This window comes from Thalassophryne amazonica, chromosome 3 (assembly GCF_902500255.1).
Source record: "Thalassophryne amazonica chromosome 3, fThaAma1.1, whole genome shotgun sequence".
NCBI lineage: Eukaryota > Metazoa > Chordata > Actinopteri > Batrachoidiformes > Batrachoididae > Thalassophryne > Thalassophryne amazonica.
Window position 1 is genome coordinate 5,816,471 of NC_047105.1, and position 21,376 is coordinate 5,837,846.

The 21,376-nt window shown below is 39.3% G+C and overlaps 1 protein-coding gene across 2 annotated transcripts in view; it reads left to right on the forward strand.

The window, feature by feature from the left end:
- Positions 1-11,981: 11,981 nt before the first annotated feature.
- Positions 11,982-21,376, forward strand: part of ccdc66 (coiled-coil domain containing 66) — a 92,009-nt gene continuing 82,614 nt past the window's right edge. The window contains exon 1 of one of the 2 annotated variants that reach the window (XM_034165190.1): positions 11,982-12,077. In XM_034165190.1, the coding sequence (XP_034021081.1) occupies positions 12,067-12,077 (11 nt within the window). In that variant the 5' untranslated portion in view covers positions 11,982-12,066. The remainder of the gene's footprint in view (positions 12,078-21,376) is intronic. The other variant, XM_034165191.1, reaches the window with a different exon arrangement.

Below are 21,376 nucleotides of genomic sequence, written 5' to 3' on the forward strand. Positions count from 1 at the left end.
ACTTCCAGAACAGAGGCTACGGCGCCGCCTACCGGCCACCTCGTCAACGACACCCTGATAATGACAACGCCTGAACTGCAAAAATAAGGCATCAGAGGTAAGTAAATCTCGTGACTGTACAAGGAGGAGACTAGTGACAGAAACCACCAACATCCCACAGACAACTCTGAAGAAGTTATCGGCTTCTGTCAGGTCCAGTCAGGGAGCATTTAACCTTTTATTTAACCAGGTTAGTCCCATTGAGATCGGAACCCAAGGGAGACCTGGATAATTTTAACTTTCCAATTCACCTAACCTGCATGTCTTTAAATGTGGGAAACCGAAGCCCACGCAGGAAACCCACGCAAACACGAAACAAACATGCAAACATGCAACCTCCACACAGGAAGGCCACAGCCACACAGGTGGGAATCAAACCCATGGCCTTCTTGCCATTAGGGAACAGTGCTAACCACTAAACCATCGTGCTGCCCAAACATCCACCACACCATAGAACCACCCTGAGTCCTGAACAGCAACCACCCAGACAGACCACGGTCCACATCCACAGCAGGTGAAACGTGGGCGTGACCCTGACCTTTTCCAGGTGCTTGGGTCCTGAACACAGACTCTCCACTCACCACCCTCCAAAGAACAGACTCTTGGTTTGTGTTTTCCTGTGGTTTCATCTTCCCCAGACATGAAATGTGTGTCCCATCTGTCCTCTGTACCTCTGATGGAAGACAAAAACACAGTTAGAGCTTTGTGAAGTTATTTATGTTCTTACCACCAACCACCAGAAAGTGGTTATTTACAGGCTGGAGAGTTGCTCACTGGATGCACATGCATCAAATAGATAACAAATACAGCTATAAAATAAAAGCAACAAAATGCATAAAACAGTCTATTTTCACACAGTTTTATACAAAGAGAGAGAATGTTTATATTTGATATATTAAAATGATCCTGTTTTATATTTTTTGACAATTTTATAATCATTTTATAATTTTTCTATTTCATATATTAAATTTACTCTATAATATTTATTCTTTTAATTTTATCATAATTTTGTAATTGTAAAAGTTATCTTATACAATTACACAATTATACAATTACATAGATAACTTATCACTCATCTTCAACTGCTTATCCGATCCCGAATAAGTGGTTGAAATGAGTGATAAGTTATCTATTTGAAAACATTTGCAATGCTTCACTTTTACCACATTTTGTTATGTTACAGCCTTATTCCAAAATGGATGATATTCTTTTTTTTTCCTCAAAATTCTACACACAATACCCCTTAATAACAATGTGAAATAAGGTTGTTGGGTTTTTTTTTTTTTAGTTTTTTGCAAATTTCTAAAAATAAAACAAACTAAAAAAAATCACATGTACACCAGTATTCACAGCCTTTGATATGAAGCTAAAAATTGAGCTCAGGTGCCTCCTGTTTCCACTGATCATCCTTGAGATGTTTCTACAGCTTATTTGGAGTCCACTTGGGGTAAATTCAGTTGATTGAACATGATTTGGAAACACACACACCTGTCTACATATAAGGTCCCATAGTTGACAGTCAGAGAACAAGCCAACTCTGAAGTCAAAGGAATTGTCTGTAGACCTCTAAGACAAGGAGGCACAAATCTAGGGAAGGGTACAGAAACATTTCTGCTGCTTTGAAGGTCCCAATGAGCACAATGAACTCCATCATCTGTAAATGGAAGAAGTTCAGATCCACCAGGACTGTCTCTAGAACTGGCCACCAGTCTAAACTGAGCGATCGGGGGAGAAGGACCTTAGTGAGGGAGGTGACCGAGACACAGATGGTCACTCTGTCAGTGCTCCAACATTCCAGACCTGAATCCGATTGAAAATCTCTGGAGAGATCTGAAAATGGGGCTTAGCACCAACGCTCCCCATCCAACCTGGTGGAGCTTGACAGATGCTGCAAAGAGGAATGGGCCAAACTGCCCAAAGATAGGTGCACCAAGCTTGTGGCATCATATTTTTATGATGCCACAAGCTTTAATTCATTTGAAAGCTTGACTCTTAGTCTTGTCCATCCAAATTGGAAGTCCCAAAAACCAGTTTTATTTGTTATTATCTATCGTCCACCTGGTCGTTACTGTGAGTTTCTCTGTGAATTTTCAGACCTTTTGTCTGACTTAGTGCTTAGCTCAGATAAGATAATTATAGTGGGCGATTTTAACATCCACACAGATGCTGAGAATGACAGCCTCAACACTGCATTTAATCTATTATTAGACTCTATTGGCTTTGCTCAAAAAGTAAATGAGTCCACCCACCACTTTAATCATATCTTAGATCTTGTTCTGACTTATGGTATGGAAATAGAAGACTTAACAGTATTCCCTGAAAACTCCCTTCTGTCTGATCATTTCTTAATAACATTTACATTTACTCTGATGGACTACCCAGCAGTGGGGAATAAGTTTCATTACACTAGAAGTCTTTCAGAAAGCGCTGTAACTAGGTTTAAGGATATGATTCCTTCTTTATGTTCTCTAATGCCATATACCAACACAGTGCAGAGTAGCTACCTAAACTCTGTAAGTGAGATAGAGTATCTCGTCAATAGTTTTACATCCTCATTGAAGACAACTTTGGATGCTGTAGCTCCTCTAAAAAAGAGAGCTTTAAATCAGAAGTGCCTGACTCCGTGGTATAACTCACAAACTCGTAGCTTAAAGCAGATAACCCGTAAGTTGGAGAGGAAATGGCGTCTCACTAATTTAGAAGATCTTCATTTAGCCTGGAAAAAGAGTCTGTTGCTCTATAAAAAAGCCCTCCGTAAAGCTAGGACATCTTTCTACTCATCACTAATTGAAGAAAATAAGAACAACCCCAGGTTTCTTTTCAGCACTGTAGCCAGGCTGACAAAGAGTCAGAGCTCTATTGAGCTGAGTATTCCATTAACTTTAACTAGTAATGACTTCATGACTTTCTTTGCTAACAAAATTTTAACTATTAGAGAAAAAATTACTCATAACCATCCCAAAGACGTATCGTTATCTTTGGCTGCTTTCAGTGATGCCGGTATTTGGTTAGACTCTTTCTCTCCGATTGTTCTGTCTGAGTTATTTTCATTAGTTACTTCATCCAAACCATCAACATGTTTATTAGACCCCATTCCTACCAGGCTGCTCAAGGAAGCCCTACCATTATTTAATGCTTCGATCTTAAATATGATCAATCTATCTTTGTTAGTTGGCTATGTACCACAGGCTTTTAAGGTGGCAGTAATTAAACCATTACTTAAAAAGCCATCACTTGACCCAGCTATCTTAGCTAATTATAGGCCAATCTCCAACCTTCCTTTTCTCTCAAAAATTCTTGAAAGGGTAGTTGTAAAACAGCTAACTGATCATCTGCAGAGGAATGGTCTATTTGAAGAGTTTCAGTCAGGTTTTAGAATTCATCATAGTACAGAAACAGCATTAGTGAAGGTTACAAATGATCTTCTTATGGCCTCGGACAGTGGACACATCTCTGTGCTTGTTCTGTTAGACCTCAGTGCTGCTTTTGATACTGTTGACCATAAAATTTTATTACAGAGATTAGAGCATGCCATAGGTATTAAAGGCACTGCGCTGCGGTGGTCTGAATCATATTTGTCTAATAGATTACAATTTGTTCATGTAAATGGGGAATCTTCTTCACAGACTAAAGTTAATTATGGAGTTCCACAAGGTTCTGTGCTAGGACCAATTTTATTCACTTTATACATTCTTCCCTTAGGCAGTATTATTAGACGGTATTGCTTAAATTTTCATTGTTACGCAGATGATACCCAGCTTTATCTATCCATGAAGCCAGAGGACACACACCAATTAGCTAAACTGCAGGATTGTCTTACAGACATAAAGACATGGATGACCTCTAATTTCCTGCTTTTAAACTCAGATAAAACTGAAGTTATTGTACTTGGCCCCACAAATCTTAGAAACATGGTGTCTAACCAGATCCTTACTCTGGATGGCATTACCCTGACCTCTAGTAATACTGTGAGAAATCTTGGAGTCATTTTTGATCAGGATATGTCATTCAAAGTGCATATTAAACAAATATGTAGGACTGCTTTTTTGCATTTACGCAATATCTCTAAAATCAGAAAGGTCTTGTCTCAGAGTGATGCTGAAAAACTAATTCATGCATTTATTTCCTCTAGGCTGGACTATTGTAATTCATTATTATCAGGTTGTCCTAAAAGTTCCCTAAAAAGCTTTCAGTTAATTCAAAATGCTGCAGCTAGAGTACTGACGGGGACTAGAAGGAGAGAGCATATCTCACCCATATTGGCCTCTCTTCATTGGCTTCCTGTTAATTCTAGAATAGAATTTAAAATTCTTCTTCTTACTTATAAGGTTTTGAATAATCAGGTCCCATCTTATCTTAGGGACCTCGTAGTACCATATCACCCCAATAGAGCGCTTCGCTCTCAGACTGCAGGCTTACTTGTAGTTCCTAGGGTTTGTAAGAGTAGAATGGGAGGCAGAGCCTTCAGCTTTCAGGCTCCTCTCCTGTGGAACCAGCTCCCAATTCAGATCAGGGAGACAGACACCCTCTCTACTTTTAAGATTAGGCTTAAAACTTTCCTTTTTGCTAAAGCTTATAGTTAGGGCTGGATCAGGTGACCCTGAACCATCCCTTAGTTATGCTGCTATAGACGTAGACTGCTGGGGGGTTCCCATGATGCACTGTTTCTTTCTCTTTTTGCTCTGTATGCACCACTCTGCATTTAATCATTAGTGATCGATCTCTGCTCCCCTCCACAGCATGTCTTTTTCCTGGTTCTCTCCCTCAGCCCCAACCAGTCCCAGCAGAAGACTGCCCCTCCCTGAGCCTGGTTCTGCTGGAGGTTTCTTCCTGTTAAAAGGGAGTTTTTCCTTCCCACTGTAGCCAAGTGCTTGCTCACAGGGGGTCGTTTTGACCGTTGGGGTTTTACATAATTATTGTATGGCCTTGCCTTACAATATAAAGCGCCTTGGGGCAACTGTTTGTTGTGATTTGGCGCTATATAAAAAAATTGATTGATTGATTGATTGATATTCAAGACTTGAGGCTGTAACTGTTGCCAAAGGTGCATTAACAAAGTATTGAGCAAAGGGTGTGAATACTTATGGTCATGGGAGTTCTTAGTTTTCTATTTTTAATAAATTTGCAAAAATTTCAAATGTCATTATGGGGTGTTGTGAGTAGAATTTTGAGGGGGAAAATTAGTTTACTCCATTTTGGAATAAGGCTGTAAGATAACAAAATGTGGAAAAAGTGAACTGCTGTGAATACTTTCTGGATGCACCCCACACGGTAAAAAGACAGACTTTGTTTCTTACATCTTCAGGTTGTCTTGTGCTCACACCTTCTATATATTGTCAGTCTACAGCTTAATCCTTCTGCACTTCTGAAAGTACTGATATTTTACCAGATATTACTAGAAAATTCCTCTTCTTTGTGATTTCAACATTCCAGAATAGCCTAGAAAATTGTGTTTGGAGTATTTAAAACAAGAAAGTGCACATTCCTGTTTGGCAGAGGTAAAAAGTACATCATGCAAATGTTATCATAGTGCTGTGCAAGGGCACAATTTAGATCTAGAAATTGGGGGGGGCAAAGTGCGAGGCCCGCAGGGCCGAAGCCCATAAGCCGGGGGTCTGGGGGCCGCTTTAGGCCCCCAGAAGCCAACGGTTTCTAGATAAGCTCAGATGCATTCTGAGCATCCAGAACAGTAATTTTAATGTTTTGAGAAGACCATAAAGTGGACACCATTTGACTTATGCAATTTGAAACTGTGCATATAAGTACTTTATTCTGAGAATAGCCAGCATTGATTTTATTAACATCCTGGTGTAAATAAGGAATCACCACATGTGTAGAACTCAAAAAGAATGATAGGTTGAGTTTTCATAAAAAAAAAAAAAAAACAACTCCAATGTGGTAAAATGTATTCATAAATATGAAAGAATAGGCTCTTAATAATTATTAACTATCGCATACTGTATTTTTTTTCTCAAGATTTGTTTTTGCATAAGTTTGAAAAAACAACAGATCATAAGTTTAGGATAAATTACTTATCATGAATTTAATTTTCAAAGTGGCACTAATGACAACACTCATACTGAACATAATTTCACTTGCATAGACTGATTTTGGAGATCAAGCAATAATTGCAGATGGACTTTCTGAGGTTCCAGATAGCTTTTCTGATTTCCTTTTCTAACTTTCAGAATTTGTTGTGAAAGTGTAGTCACACGGACCCACAACAGGGGGTGCAAATGAATGGGCAATAGGAGATGTTAAATTTGAATACTTTACTGTTGTGAATGCCACAACTACATACAGCAGATTATAGAATGAATACAAAGTCAATTAATAAAGGTGTCGTGTGGGCAGGCTCGACGATAGGAGACGTCCGTCTGGAGAAGAACCGGAACCACACGATTTCCTCCGCCACCGAACCAGGAGGATACTGGAGCCGCCAGGTCCCAAGTCCCCCAGGTGGCCACCGTCTCCGGGTGTCGGATCTGGTACTGCTGGCGAAGAGCAAAAACAGTCAGGTGTGGGTGTGTGTACACCCCGTAACAAGGATGGTGGTTATTCCACCTCCACCTCTAATCACACGCTCGTGCAGCTCCTGTCTAATTACTTATCTGGTGGAATGCAGAGCGAAGCAGTCGCAGCATACGCCGGTCCTTCGGGAAGACAGCTGCAACAATGTATCTACTGAAAACAACGTTAGGAGTTACCTCCTTGGAAGAACGATATCTCGGCGACGTGGTGGAGGTGTCGTCCCAAGGGCGTAGGTTTGGTCTCAGCTTTGGTAGGGACAATACCACCCCCGGCCCCCCTGCCCACCACCACCACCCCCTAACCCACTCATACCATTAGACGCACAAGTACAGCATAATACATATGATGACATAATGCTGAATAATTTAACACTTTATTTACATTATTAAGTGTGTAGGCAAACAAACAAATAGCTTAAATAACAAAATTGCACCCAAAATCACGAATCTATTCTATAGGCCTACACCTGAGAGAACAAGACAACAAAAAAATACTTGTGGAGCTAACAAAAAAAAAAAAGTTTTTGCAACCAAGATGTATAATCTATTCTCTTCATCAATAATGCAGTTGTAGGTATCTGGCAACCTAATTTGCCAAAAAAAAGGGCTTTACAATGATATATGGTGTATTACGGTAAACGTAAGCCTGTGATGTCATAACGCAGAGGAAAAACACGGAAGTTTCACACTAGTGCGCCGCTGAGTCTCATTACCGTAAGTTCTCATGTAAGCCCTCACTCTGAAAAATTTCAACACTGACAGCAAGCCAAGAACCCGTGCTCTCCAACAGTGTGCTATATATTGCATATATTACGGTAAAGTGCGTTCAGTGACTTTTGAAACGAGGGAAAAGTATGAAAAAGAGCGCAAAAGTGACAGAAAAGTACAGAGACAGACAGCAAACATAAATGTAGTCATTTTTGAGGAAAAGGCAGGGTGTTAGTGTCATTTGTGAAGGTGTGCGTGCGTGTTTGTGTGGGTGTGCAGTTTATTTTAAGTGTGGCGCACAGCATTGTTCGCAAGCCCCGCCCTTCTTGTTTTTCTGCACCGGAGCAGTGTTGCCAGATATGAAATATGAAACTATCGTACCAAAACCTCAAAATGATCGTATTTTGGGAGAAATTATCGTACACAAACAAAACGCATACAACGTAGCTATTTTAGCGTTTTTTTTTTAATTTACAAAGAATTTTATGTCACATTTTTAAACAGTAATTATAGTAATGGGGAAACTATGGCACAGAAAGAACACAAATGCACAAGCAAATGAACTACCAGACTAGAAAGATTTTTTTTTTCTGTGAAGGGACACAAACGTGTTAATTACCAAACTAGAAAGAGTCGAATTCAACCTCGAGGTCGCTGTCGTCATCCGATGCCATGGACACGTGCAGATTTTGTTGAACACAGAAAAAATGTTGACACCTCCATAAGGAACTTTAACTTTTTTTTATTCTTCTTGTATATCTCTTTGCTCTTGTGTTTTGTTCGTTTGTTATTGCATTTGTTGAAATAAAGTTTCGAAAAAAAAAAAAGATGATGTTTGGGGAATCTTCCTGTCACGGTACAGATTGGATGGAACTCATTACTTTGTATGAGAGGGGGCGGGCTTTCAAATGACGGCAGCCCAAAGCCAGCATTTGATGCCGCCTGAGTGCAACGCCTGCAAAATGATTCTTGGGTGTCAGAGAGAGATGCGTGTTTGGGCAACCAACTGAAATTATCGTACATATTGGATTTTTTCCCATTATTGATCGTACATTTATTGATCGTACATCGTACAGAGGGCAAAACTATCGTACAAATACGATAATTATCGTACATCTGGCAACACTGCACCGGAGCCACCCATCCTCTGCGCTCCGGGACCTCCCACTTTACAAATGAAGCGCTGCCTGCCACGAGATGCGCTTTGTTTACGTCCATGTGAGAAGAACGTGAGCTAATGAAATTGCAACATGGGTAACCCTGTCACTCTGGCACGTCGAAAGCACAAAACGTGACGACTAAAATTATAGTATCGAGTTCGCAAAAAAATAGTGAATGATTTTGTTATATAAAAAAAATTCTAAATATTGGTAGGGACTATTTTGCCATCCCAAAATATTGGTTCTGACTTGTCCCTATGGTCCATATGCAAACCTACGCCCCTGTGTCGTCCTGCTTTTATTTGGGGTGAGGCGCAGATGATTGGTGAAAGCTGTCATAGCCGATGAGTGACAGCTGTCAACCCGGCCGCTCTTGGGAGGTGGCAGCGCCCTCTCGTGCCTGAAGCCCGCACTTCAGGCAGGGCGCCCTCTGGTGGTGGGCCAGCAGTACCTCCTCTTCTGGCGGCCCACACAACAGAATTTAGTAAATTAGCATATGGTCCATTGATACTTATGTGTAGACACTAGTCTCTAGAGGCAACTATTTTTGGTTCCAAATCTGGGCAAATGCAGTCCCAGAAAATTCTTAATGTGACAAACAAGAAACAGGTTGTTGTGTGTTGGGGGGGGGGTTTGGCTGGACAAGGTTGGGTTGTTTTGTGTTTATTTTCCTTCCCAGGTGATTTGGGGCTGTTCTCTGAGGAAAATGTGCTGCAGAAGAGTCTCTCTCCTCTGTTGCGATGATTGGCTGCACCTGTTGCATTCTCGTGCGGCTCTCTATCAGGACAATCCACGACACCTGTGATGTTCACGTGCAGATCTGAGGACTTCCAGCTGGTACCAATGTAGTGATGAAGAACTACATTTAAACCAGCAGTGAGTTGGATAAGATTGCCGGAGAATACGACCTTGTGACGACCGTGTGGGGACGCTGAGGGCCGTTTCAGAGTCTGACATCGCGCCTGTGAAGGAGGACGAGGGTGAGAGACAAACGTTGTCAGCACACGACAGAGAGTACAGTCTGGGAAAGTCACCTGGGTGTCGGCGGAACTCCTGAGTCCTGAACGTTCGGACTCCGACTGTTGAGACGCTGAGAGAGCGCGCCGTCTTTTCACCTCACCAGAACTCTAATTATTTAGTATTTCATGTATAGCACAAAGGGAGAAAAATAAATGTGTTTTCTTTTTGGAACTGTTTCTGATTATTTCATGCTGGGTTCAGTCAGATACTGGACCGCTCCTCACTCCGCGTCTTATCCATAACACAGGTGTTGTAAACAAGTCAATGCTAAAAATACAAACTAGCAGAAACAAAGATACTATTCTGACATGGTTTTGCACATAAGACTGGCATAGCATGTTTCAAGTACACACATACACTCAACAAAAATATAAATGTAACACTTTTGGTTTTGCTCCCATTTTGTATGAGATGAACTCAAAGATCTAAAACTTTTTCCACAGACACAATATCACCATTTCCCTCAAATATTGTTCACAAACCAGTCGAAATCTGTGATAGTGAGCACTTCTCCTTTGCTGAGATAATCCATCCCACCTCACAGGTGTGCCATATCAAGATGCTGATTAGACACCATGATTAGTGCACAGGTGTGCCTTAGACTGCCCACAATAAAAGGCCACTCTGAAAGGTGCAGTTTTATCACACAGCACAATGCCACAGATGTCGCAAGATTTCAGGGAGCGTGCAATTGGCATGCTGACAGCAGGAATGTCAACCAGAGCTGTTGCTCGTGTAATGAATGTTCATTTCTCTACCATAATCCGTCTCCAAAGGCGTTTCAGAGAATTTGGCAGTACATCCAACCAGCCTCACAACCGCAGACCACGTGTAACCACACCAGCCCAGGACCTCCACATCCAGTATGTTCACCTCCAAGATCATCTGAGACCAGCCACTCGGACAGCTGCTGAAAAAATCGGTTTGCATAACCAAAGAATTTCTGCACAAACTGTCAGAAACCGTCTCAGGGAAGCTCATCTGCATGCTCGTCGTCCTCATCAGGGTCTCGACCTGACTCCAGTTCGTCGTCCTAACCGACTTGAGTGGGCAAATGCTCACATTCGCTGGCGTTTGGCACGTTGGAGAGGTGTTCTCTTCACGGATGAATCCCAGTTCACACTGTTCAGGGCAGATGGCAGACAGCGTGTGTGGGGTCGTGTGGGTGAGCGGTTTTCTGATGTCAGTGTTGTGGATCAAGTGGCCCATGGTGGCGGTGGGGTTATGGTATGGGCAGGCGTCTGTTATGGACGAAGAACACAGGTGCATTTTATTGATGGCATTTTGAATGCACAGAGATACCGTGACGAGATCCTGAGGCCCATTGTTGTGTCATACATCCAAGAACATCACCTCATGTTGCAGCAGGATAATGCACGGCCCCATGTTGCAAGGATCTGTACACAATTCTTGGAAGCTGAAAATGTCCCAGTTCTTGCATGGCCGGCATACTCACCGGACATGTCACCCATTGAGCATGTTTGGGATGCTCTGGACCGGCGTATATGACAGCGTGTACCAGTTCCTGCCAATATCCAGCAACTTGGTACAGCCATTGAAGAGGAGTGGACCAACATTCCACAGGCCACAATTGACAACCTGATCAACTCTATGCGAAGGAGATGTGTTGCACTGCATGAGGCAAATGGTGGTCACAGCAGATACTGACTGGTATCCCCCCCCCAATAAAACAAAACTGCACCTTTCAGAGTGGCCTTTTATTGTGGGCAGTCTAAGGCACACCTGTGCACTAATCATGGTGTCTAATCAGCATCTTGATATGGCACACCTGTGAGGTGGGATGGATTATCTCAGCAAAGGAGAAGTGCTCACTATCACAGATTTAGACTGGTTTGTGAACAATATTTGAGGGAAATGGTGATATTGTGTATGTGACTTTTTTATATAAATTTGCAAAAAAAAAAAAAAAAAAAAATCATGTCACTATGGGACGTTGTGAGTAGAATTTTGATGGGAAAAAATGCTCCATTTTGGAATAAGTCTGTAAAATAACAAAATGTGGAAAAAAGTGAAGCACTGTGAATGACTTCTGGATGCACTGTATATAAGAAATATAAGAATGGCCCTGTTATATATATATATATATATATATATATATATATATATGTGTGTGTGTGTGTGTGTGTGTTAAGAATTTTTTAATTTACCTATGTGATTTTTTAGAATGACACTGTTTAACAATTTTTTTTAATTTGATATATTTTTTTTTATTTTTTATTTTATTTGATATATTAGAATGGTCCTGTTTATAATATTATTTCGTAACATGTAATTTATATAATATTTATAATTTTTCTATTTGATATATTAGAATGGCCCTGTTTTATCTATTTTTAATTTTATAATTTTTTGTTTTTGATTTGTCAGAATGGCAGTTTTCTTTTGAAACTTTTGAATACGATTGTGATTGGTCGTTCCATACACGGTAAAGTCAGAGTCAGCCAATCAGCGAAACCCTTTTTGGTAGGCGTCACTAGCAACCTGAAAGAATCGTGTCGTTAGGGGCAACCTTGTCAGTCATTCAATGTTTTTCAGTCAGTTTTTATCGGCGTCGACGGTGTTTTCGGCGTTTTTAAGGATTCAGTCCGATGAACCTGGGGTGAGTCAACGCATTGATATCAAATGATTTCTCACCGAGTGTGTCGCTGTGTTAGCGGATGCTGTTACCAAGCAAAGGCGATTAAAAACAAACAAAACATCACGAATTACACAACAAACAAAATATCACGATTAGCACCGCGACACAGACACAAACAAAATATCACGATTAGCACCGCGACACAGACACAACAAACAAAATATCACGATTAGCACCGCGACACAGACACAAACAAAATATCACGATTAGCACCGCGACACAGACACAACAAACAAAATATCACGATTAGCACCGCGACACAGACACAAACAAAATATCACGATTAGCACCGCGACACAGACACAACAAACAAAATATCACGATTAGCACCGCGACACAGACACAACAACAAACAAAACATCACGAATTACACAAAAACAAACAAAATATCACTAACACCGTGACACAGACAGAACAAACCAAATTTCACGATTAACAACGTGACACAGACACAACAAACAACACGATTAACACCGTGACACAGACACAACAACAACAAAATATCACGATTAGCACCGCAACACAGACACAACAAACAAAATATCACGATTAGCACCGTGACACAGACACAACAAACAAAATATCACGATTAACACCGCGACACAGACACAACAAACAAAACATCACGATTAGCACCGTGACACAGACACAACAAACAAAATATCACTAACACCGTGACACAGACAGAACAAACCAAATTTCACGATTAACAACGTGACACAGACACAACAAACAACACGATTAACACCGTGACACAGACACAACAACAACAAAATATCACGATTAGCACCGCAACACAGACACAACAAACAAAATATCACGATTAGCACCGTGACACAGAAACAACAAACAAAATATCACGATTAACACCGCGACACAGACACAACAAACAAAACATCACCAATTACACAAAAACAAACAAAATATCACTAACACCGTGACGCAGACAGAACAAACCAAATTTCACGATTAACAACGTGACACAGACACAACAAACAAAATAACACGATTAGCACCGCGACACAGACACAACAACAAACAAAATATCACGATTAACACCGCGACACAGGCACAACAACAAACAAAAATCACGAATTACACAAAAACAAACAAAATATCACTAACACCGTGACACAGACAGAACAAACCAAATTTCACGATTAACGTGACACAGACACAACAACAAACAAAATATCACAATTAACAACGTGACACAGACACAACAACAAACAAAATATCACGATTAGCACCGCGACACAGACACAACAAACAAAATATCACGATTAACACCGCGACACAGACACAACAACAAACAAAACATCACGAATTACACAAAAACAAACAAAATATCACTAACACCGTGACACAGACAGAACAAACCAAATTTCACGATTAACAACGTGACACAGACACAACAAACAAAATAACACGATTAACACCATGACACAGACACAACAACAACAACAAAATATCACGATTAGCACCGCAACACAGACACAACAACAAACAAAATATCACGATTAGCACTGCGACACAGACACAACAAACAAAATATCACGATTAACACCGCGACACAGACACAACAACAAACAAAACATCACGAATTACACAAAAACAAACAAAATATCACTAACACCGTGACACAGACAGAACAAACCAAATTTCACGATTAACAACGTGACACAGACACAACAACAAAATAACACGATTAACACCGTGACACAGACACAACAACAAACAAAATATCACGATTAACACCGCGACACAGGCACAACAACAAACAAAAATCACGAATTACACAAAAACAAACAAAATATCACTAACACCGTGACACAGACAGAACAAACCAAATTTCACGATTAACAACGTGACACAGACACAACAACAAACAAAATATCACAATTAACAACGTGACACAGACACAACAACAAACAAAATATCACAATTAACAACGTGACACAGACACAACAACAAACAAAATATCACAATTAACACCGCGACACAGGCACAACAACAAACAAAAATCACGAATTACACAAAAACAAACAAAATATCACTAACACCATGACACAGACAGAACAAACCAAATTTCACGATTAACAACGTGACACAGACACAACAAACAAAATAACACGATTAACACTGTTACACAGACACAACAACAACAAAATATCACGATTAGCACCGCGGTGGTAGCCAAGTGGTTAATGCGCTTGGTTTCAATGCAGAAGGTTCCGGGTCCAAATCCCACCCCTGCCACATTTCTCCATGTAATGTGGAGTTGCGTCAGGAAGGGCATCAGGGGTAAAACCTGTTGGATTTGCTGTGGCGACCCCGAGTGCAAAACAAGGAAGCAGCCGAAGGGACTTACTTTTAGCACCGCAACAGACACAACAACAAACAAAATATCACGATTAGCACCGTGACAGACACAACAACAACAACAAACAAAATATCACGATTAGCACCGTGACACAGACACAACAGCAAACAAAATATCACTGTTAACACCGTGACACAGACAACAAAAAAAAAATCATGATTAACACGGTGACACAGACGCAACAAAAAATATCACTATTAACACCGTGACACACACAACAATCAAAATATCACGATTAGCACCGCGACACAGACACAGCAACAACAAACAAAATATCACGATTAGCACCGCGACACAGACACAACAACAAACCAAATTTCATGATTAACAACACGACACAGACACAACAAACAAAATATCACGATTAACAATGCGACACACACACAACAACAAACAAAATATCACGAATTACACAAAAACAAACAAAATATCACTAACACCGTGACACAGACACAACAAACCAAATTTCACGATTAACACCGTGACACAGACACAACAAACAAAATAACACGATTAACACCATGACACAGACACAACAACAACAAACAAAATATCACGATTATTTATCTCGATTATACAACCCCTGGCAAAAATTATGGAATCACCGGCCTCGGAGGATGTTCATTCAGTTGTTTAATTTTGTAGAAAAAAAGCAGATCACAGACATGACACAAAACTAAAGTCATTTCAAATAGCAACTTTCTGGCTTTAAGAAACACTATAAGAAATCAGGAAAAAAAATTGTGGCAGTCAGTAACGGTTACTTTTTTAGACCAAGCAGAGGGAAAAAAATATGGACTCACTCAATTCTGAGGAAAAAATTATGGAATCACCCTGTAAATTTTCATCCCCAAAATTAACACCTGCATCAAATCAGATCTGCTCGTTAGTCTGCATCTAAAAAGGAGTGATCACACCTTGGAGAGCTGTTGCACCAAGTGGACTGACATGAATCATGGCTCCAACACGAGAGATGTCAATTGAAACAAAGGAGAGGATTATCAAAATCTTAAAAGAGGGTAAATCATCACGCAATGTTGCAAAAGATGTTGGTTGTTCACAGTCAGCTGTGTCTAAACTCTGGACCAAATACAAACAACATGGGAAGGTTGTTAAAGGCAAACATACTGGTCGACCAAGGAAGACATCAACGCGTCAAGACAGAAAACTTAAAGCAATATGTCTCAAAAATCGAAAATGCACAACAAAACAAATGAGGAACGAATGGGAGGAAAGTGGAGTCAATGTCTGTGACCGAACTGTAAGAAACCGCTTAAAGGAAATGGGATTTACATACAGAAAAGCTAAACGAAAGCCATCATTAACACCTAAACAGAAAAAACAAGGTTACAATGGGCTAAGGAAAAGCAATCGTGGACTGTGGATGACTGGATGAAAGTCATATTCAGTGATGAATCTTGAATCTGCATTGGAAAAGGTGATGATGCTGGAACCTTTGTTTGGTGCTGTTCCAATGATATTTATAAAGATGACTGCCTGAAGAGAACATTTTAAATTTCCACAGTCATTGATGATATGGGGCTGCATGTCAGGTAAAGGCACTGGGGAGATGGCTGTCATTACATCATCAATAAATGCACAAGTTTACATTGATATTTTGGACACTTTTCTTATCCCATCAATTGAAGGGATGTTTGGGGATGATGAAATCATTTTTCAAGATGATAATGCATCTTGCCATAGAGCAAAAACTGTGAAAACATTCCTTGCAAAAAGACACATAGGGTCAATGTCATGGCCTGCAAATAGTCCAGATCTTAATCCAATTGAAAATCTTTGGTGGAGGTTGAAGAAAATGGTCCATGACAAGGCTCCAACCTGCAAAGTTGATCTGGCAACAGCAATCAGAGAAAGTTGGAGCCAGACTGATGAAGAGTACTGTTTGTCACTGATTAAGTTCATGCCTCAGAGACTGCAAGCTGTTATAAAAGCCAGAGGTGGTGCAACAAAATACTAGTGATGTGTTGGAGCGTTCTTTTGTTTTTCATGATTCCATAATTTTTTCCTCAGAATTGAGTGATTCCATATTTTTTTCCCTCTGTTTGGTCTAAAAAAGTAACCGTTACTGACTGCCACAATTGTTTTTCCTGATTTCTTATAGTGTTTCTTAAAGCCAGAAAGTTGCCATTTGAAATGACTTTAGTTTTGTGTCATGTCTGTGATCTGCTTTTTTTCTACAAAATTAAACAACTGAATGAACATCCTCCGAGGCCGGTGATTCCATAATTTTTGCCAGGGGTTGTAATATCACAATCCTTGCATGGTTTATTTATTTATTTTTGGTTATTTTTCTTTTTTTTTTTTAATTCTTGACGATTGTGGTTTTATCTATTGTGTTTCTATGTGCAGCACTTTGGAACGTCTTTGTTGTTAAATGTGCTGTATAAATAAACTGGATTGGATTGGATTAGGACCACGACACAGACACAACAGACAAAATATCATGATTAACACCGTGACACAGACACAACAACAAAAGAAATATCACGATTAGCACCGCAACACAGACACACAGCAACAAAATATCACGATTAGCACCGCGACACAGACACAACAACAACAAACAAAATATCAATTAGCACTACGACACAGACACAACAACAAACAAAATATCACAATTAGCACTGCGACACACACACAACAAACAAAATGTCACAATTAGCACCGTGACACAGACACAACATATCATGATTAACACCGTGACAGACACAACAACAGACAAAATGTCACGATTAACACTGAGACACAGACACAACAACAAACCAAATTTCACAATTAACAATGTGACACAGACACAACAGCAACAACAACAAACAAAATATCATGATTAGCACCATGACACAGACACAACAACAAACAAAATATCAAAATTAGCACAGCGACCCAGACACATGACAACAAACAAAATATCACAATTATTTATCTCGATTATAATATCACAATCCTTGCATGGTTTATTTATTTTTTATTATTTTTCTTATTTTTAATTTATTTCTTGACGATTGGGGTTTTATCTATTGTGTTTCTATATGCAGCACTTTGGAACATCTTTGTTGTTAAATGTTCTGTATAAATAAAGTGGATTGGATTGGATTAGGACCACGACACAGACACAGCAACAGACAAAATATCACTGTTAACACCGTGACACAGACACGCAACAAAATATCACCATTAACACCGTGACCGACACATCAACAAACGAAATATCACGATTACACGACAACACAGACACATAATAAAATTTCACGATTAGCACTGTGACACAGACACAACAACAACAGACAATATATCACGATTAACACCATGACACAGACACAACAACAGAAAAAATACCACGATTAACACTGTGACACAGACACAACAACAGAAAAAATACCACGATTAACACTGTGACACAGACACAACAACAGATAAAATATCACGATTAGCACCGTGAAACAGACTCACCAAAATATCATGATTAGCACTGCACACAGACACAACAACAAACAAAATAACATGTTTAACACCGTGACACAGACACAACAAACAATATATCACGATTGGTACAGCGACACAGACATACAACAACAAAATATCATGATTAGCACTGCTACACAGATACAACAACAAACAAAATATCACGATTAACACAGTGACACAGACATAACAACAAACAAAATATCACAATTAGCACCGTGACACAGACACACAACAAACAAAATAGCACGATTAGCACCGTGTCACAGACGCACAACAAACAAAATAGCACGATTAGCACCGTGACACAGACATAACAACAAACAAAATATCACGATTAACACAGTGACACAGGCACACAACAACAAAATATAACAATTAGCACTGCGACACAGATACAACAACAAACAAAGTATCACGATTAACACTGCGACACAGACACAACAAACAAAATATCATGATTAACACAGTGACACAGACATAACAACAAACAAAATATCATGATTAACACAGTGGCACAGACATAACAACAAACAAAATATCACGATTAGCACCGTGACACAGACATAACAACAAAGTATCACGATTAACACAGTGACACAGACACAACAAACAAAATATCACGATTAACACAGTGACACAGATACAACAAATAAAATATCACGATTAACACAGTGACACAGATACAAACAAAATATCACGATTAACACAGTGACACAGACACAACAAACAAAATATCACGATTAACACAGTGACACAGATACAACAAATAAAATATCACGATTAACACAGTGACACAGATACAAACAAAATATCACGATTAACACAGTGACACAGACACAACAAACAAAATATCACGATTAACACAGTGACACAGACACAACAAACAAAATATCACGATTAACACAGTGACACAGACACAACAAACAAAATATCACGATTAACAGTGACACAGACACAACAAACAAAATATCACGATTAACAGTGACACAGACACACAACAACAAACAAAATATCACGATTAACACAGTGATACAGACACACAACAACAAACAAAATATCACGATTAACACAGTGACAGACACACAACAACAAACAAAGTATCACGATTAACACAGTGACACAGACACAACAAACAAAGTATCACGATTAACAGTGACACAGACACAACAAACAAAATATCACGATTAACACAGTGACACAAACACAACAACAACAAACAAAATATCACGATTAACACAGTGACACAGACACAACAACAACAAAATATAACAATTAGCACTGCGACACAGATACAACAACAAACAAAGTATCACGATTAACACAGTGACACAGACACAACAACAAACAAAGTATCACGATTAACACAGTGACACAGACACAACAACAAACAAAATATCACGATTAACACAGTGACACAGACACAACAACAACAAAATATCACAATTAGCACTGCGACACAGACACAACAACAACAAACAAAATATCACGATTAACACAGTGACACAGACACAACAACAACAAACAAAATATCACGATTAACACAGTGACACAGACACAACAACAAACAAAGTATCACGATTAACACAGTGACACAGACACAAAAACAACAAACAAAATATCACGATTAACACAGTGACACAAACACAACAACAAACAAAATATCACGATTAACACAGTGACACAGACACAAAAACAACAAACAAAATATCACGATTAACACAGTGACACAAACACAACAACAAACAAAATATCACGATTAACACAGTGACACAGACACACAACAACAAAATATAACAGTTAGCACTGCGACACAGATACAACAACAAACAAAATATCACGATTAACACAGTGACACAGACACACAACAACAAAATATAACAATTAGCACTGCGACACAGATACAACAACAAACAAAGTATCACGATTAACACAGTGACACAGACACAACAACAACAAACAAAATATCACGATTAACACAGTGACACAGACACAACAACAAACAAAGTATCATGATTAACATAGTGACACAGACAACAAACAAAATATCACGATTAACACAGTGACACAGACACAACAACAAACAAAATATCACGATTAACACAGTGACACAGACACAACAACAACAAACAAAACATCACGATTAACACAGTGACACAGATACACAACAAACAAAATATCACGATTAGCACCGTGACACAGACACAACAACAAAATATAACAATTAGCACTGCGACACAGATACAACAACAAACAAAGTATCACGATTAACACAGTGACAGACACAACAACAACAAACAAAATATCACGATTAACACAGTGACACAGACACAACAACAAAATATAACAATTAGCACTGCGACACAGATACAACAACAAACAAAATATCACGATTAACACAGTGACACAGACACAACAACAAAATATAACAATTAGCACTGCGACACAGATACAACAACAAACAAAATATCACGATTAACACAGTGACACAGACACACAACAACAAAATATAACAATTAGCACTGCGACACAGATACAACAACAAACAAAATATCACGATTAACACAGTGACACAGACACAACAACAACAAAATATAACAATTAGCACTGCGACACAGATACAACAACAAACAAAATATCACGATTAACACAGTGACACAGACACAACAACAAAATATAACAATTAGCACTGCGACACAGATACAACAACAAACAAAATATCACGATTAACACAGTGACACAGACACAACAACAAACAAAATATCACGATTAGCACTGTGACACAGACACAACGACAAAATATCACGATTAGCACTGTGACACAGACACAACAGACAAAATATCACGATTAGCACTGTGACACAGACACAACAGACAAAATATCACGATTAGCACTGTGACACAGACACAACAGACAAAATATCACGATTAGCACTGTGACACAGACACAACAACAAAATATCACGATTAGCACTGTGACACAGACACAACAACAGACAAAATATCACGATTAGCACTGTGACACAGACACAACAACAGACAAAATATCACGATTAGCACTGTGACACAGACACAACAACAGACAAAATATCACGATTAGCACTGTGACACAGACACAACAACAGACAAAATATCACAATTAGCACTGTGACACAGACACAACAACAGACAAAATATCACGATTAGCACTGTGACACAGACACAACAACAGACAAAATATCACAATTAGCACTGTGACACAGACACAACAACAAACAAAATATCACGATTAGCACCGTGACACAGACATACAGTAGTGTTCAGAATAATAGTAGTGCTATGTGCCTAAAAAGATTAATCTAGGTTTTGAGTATATTTCTTATTGTTACATGGGAAACAAGGTACCAGTAGATTC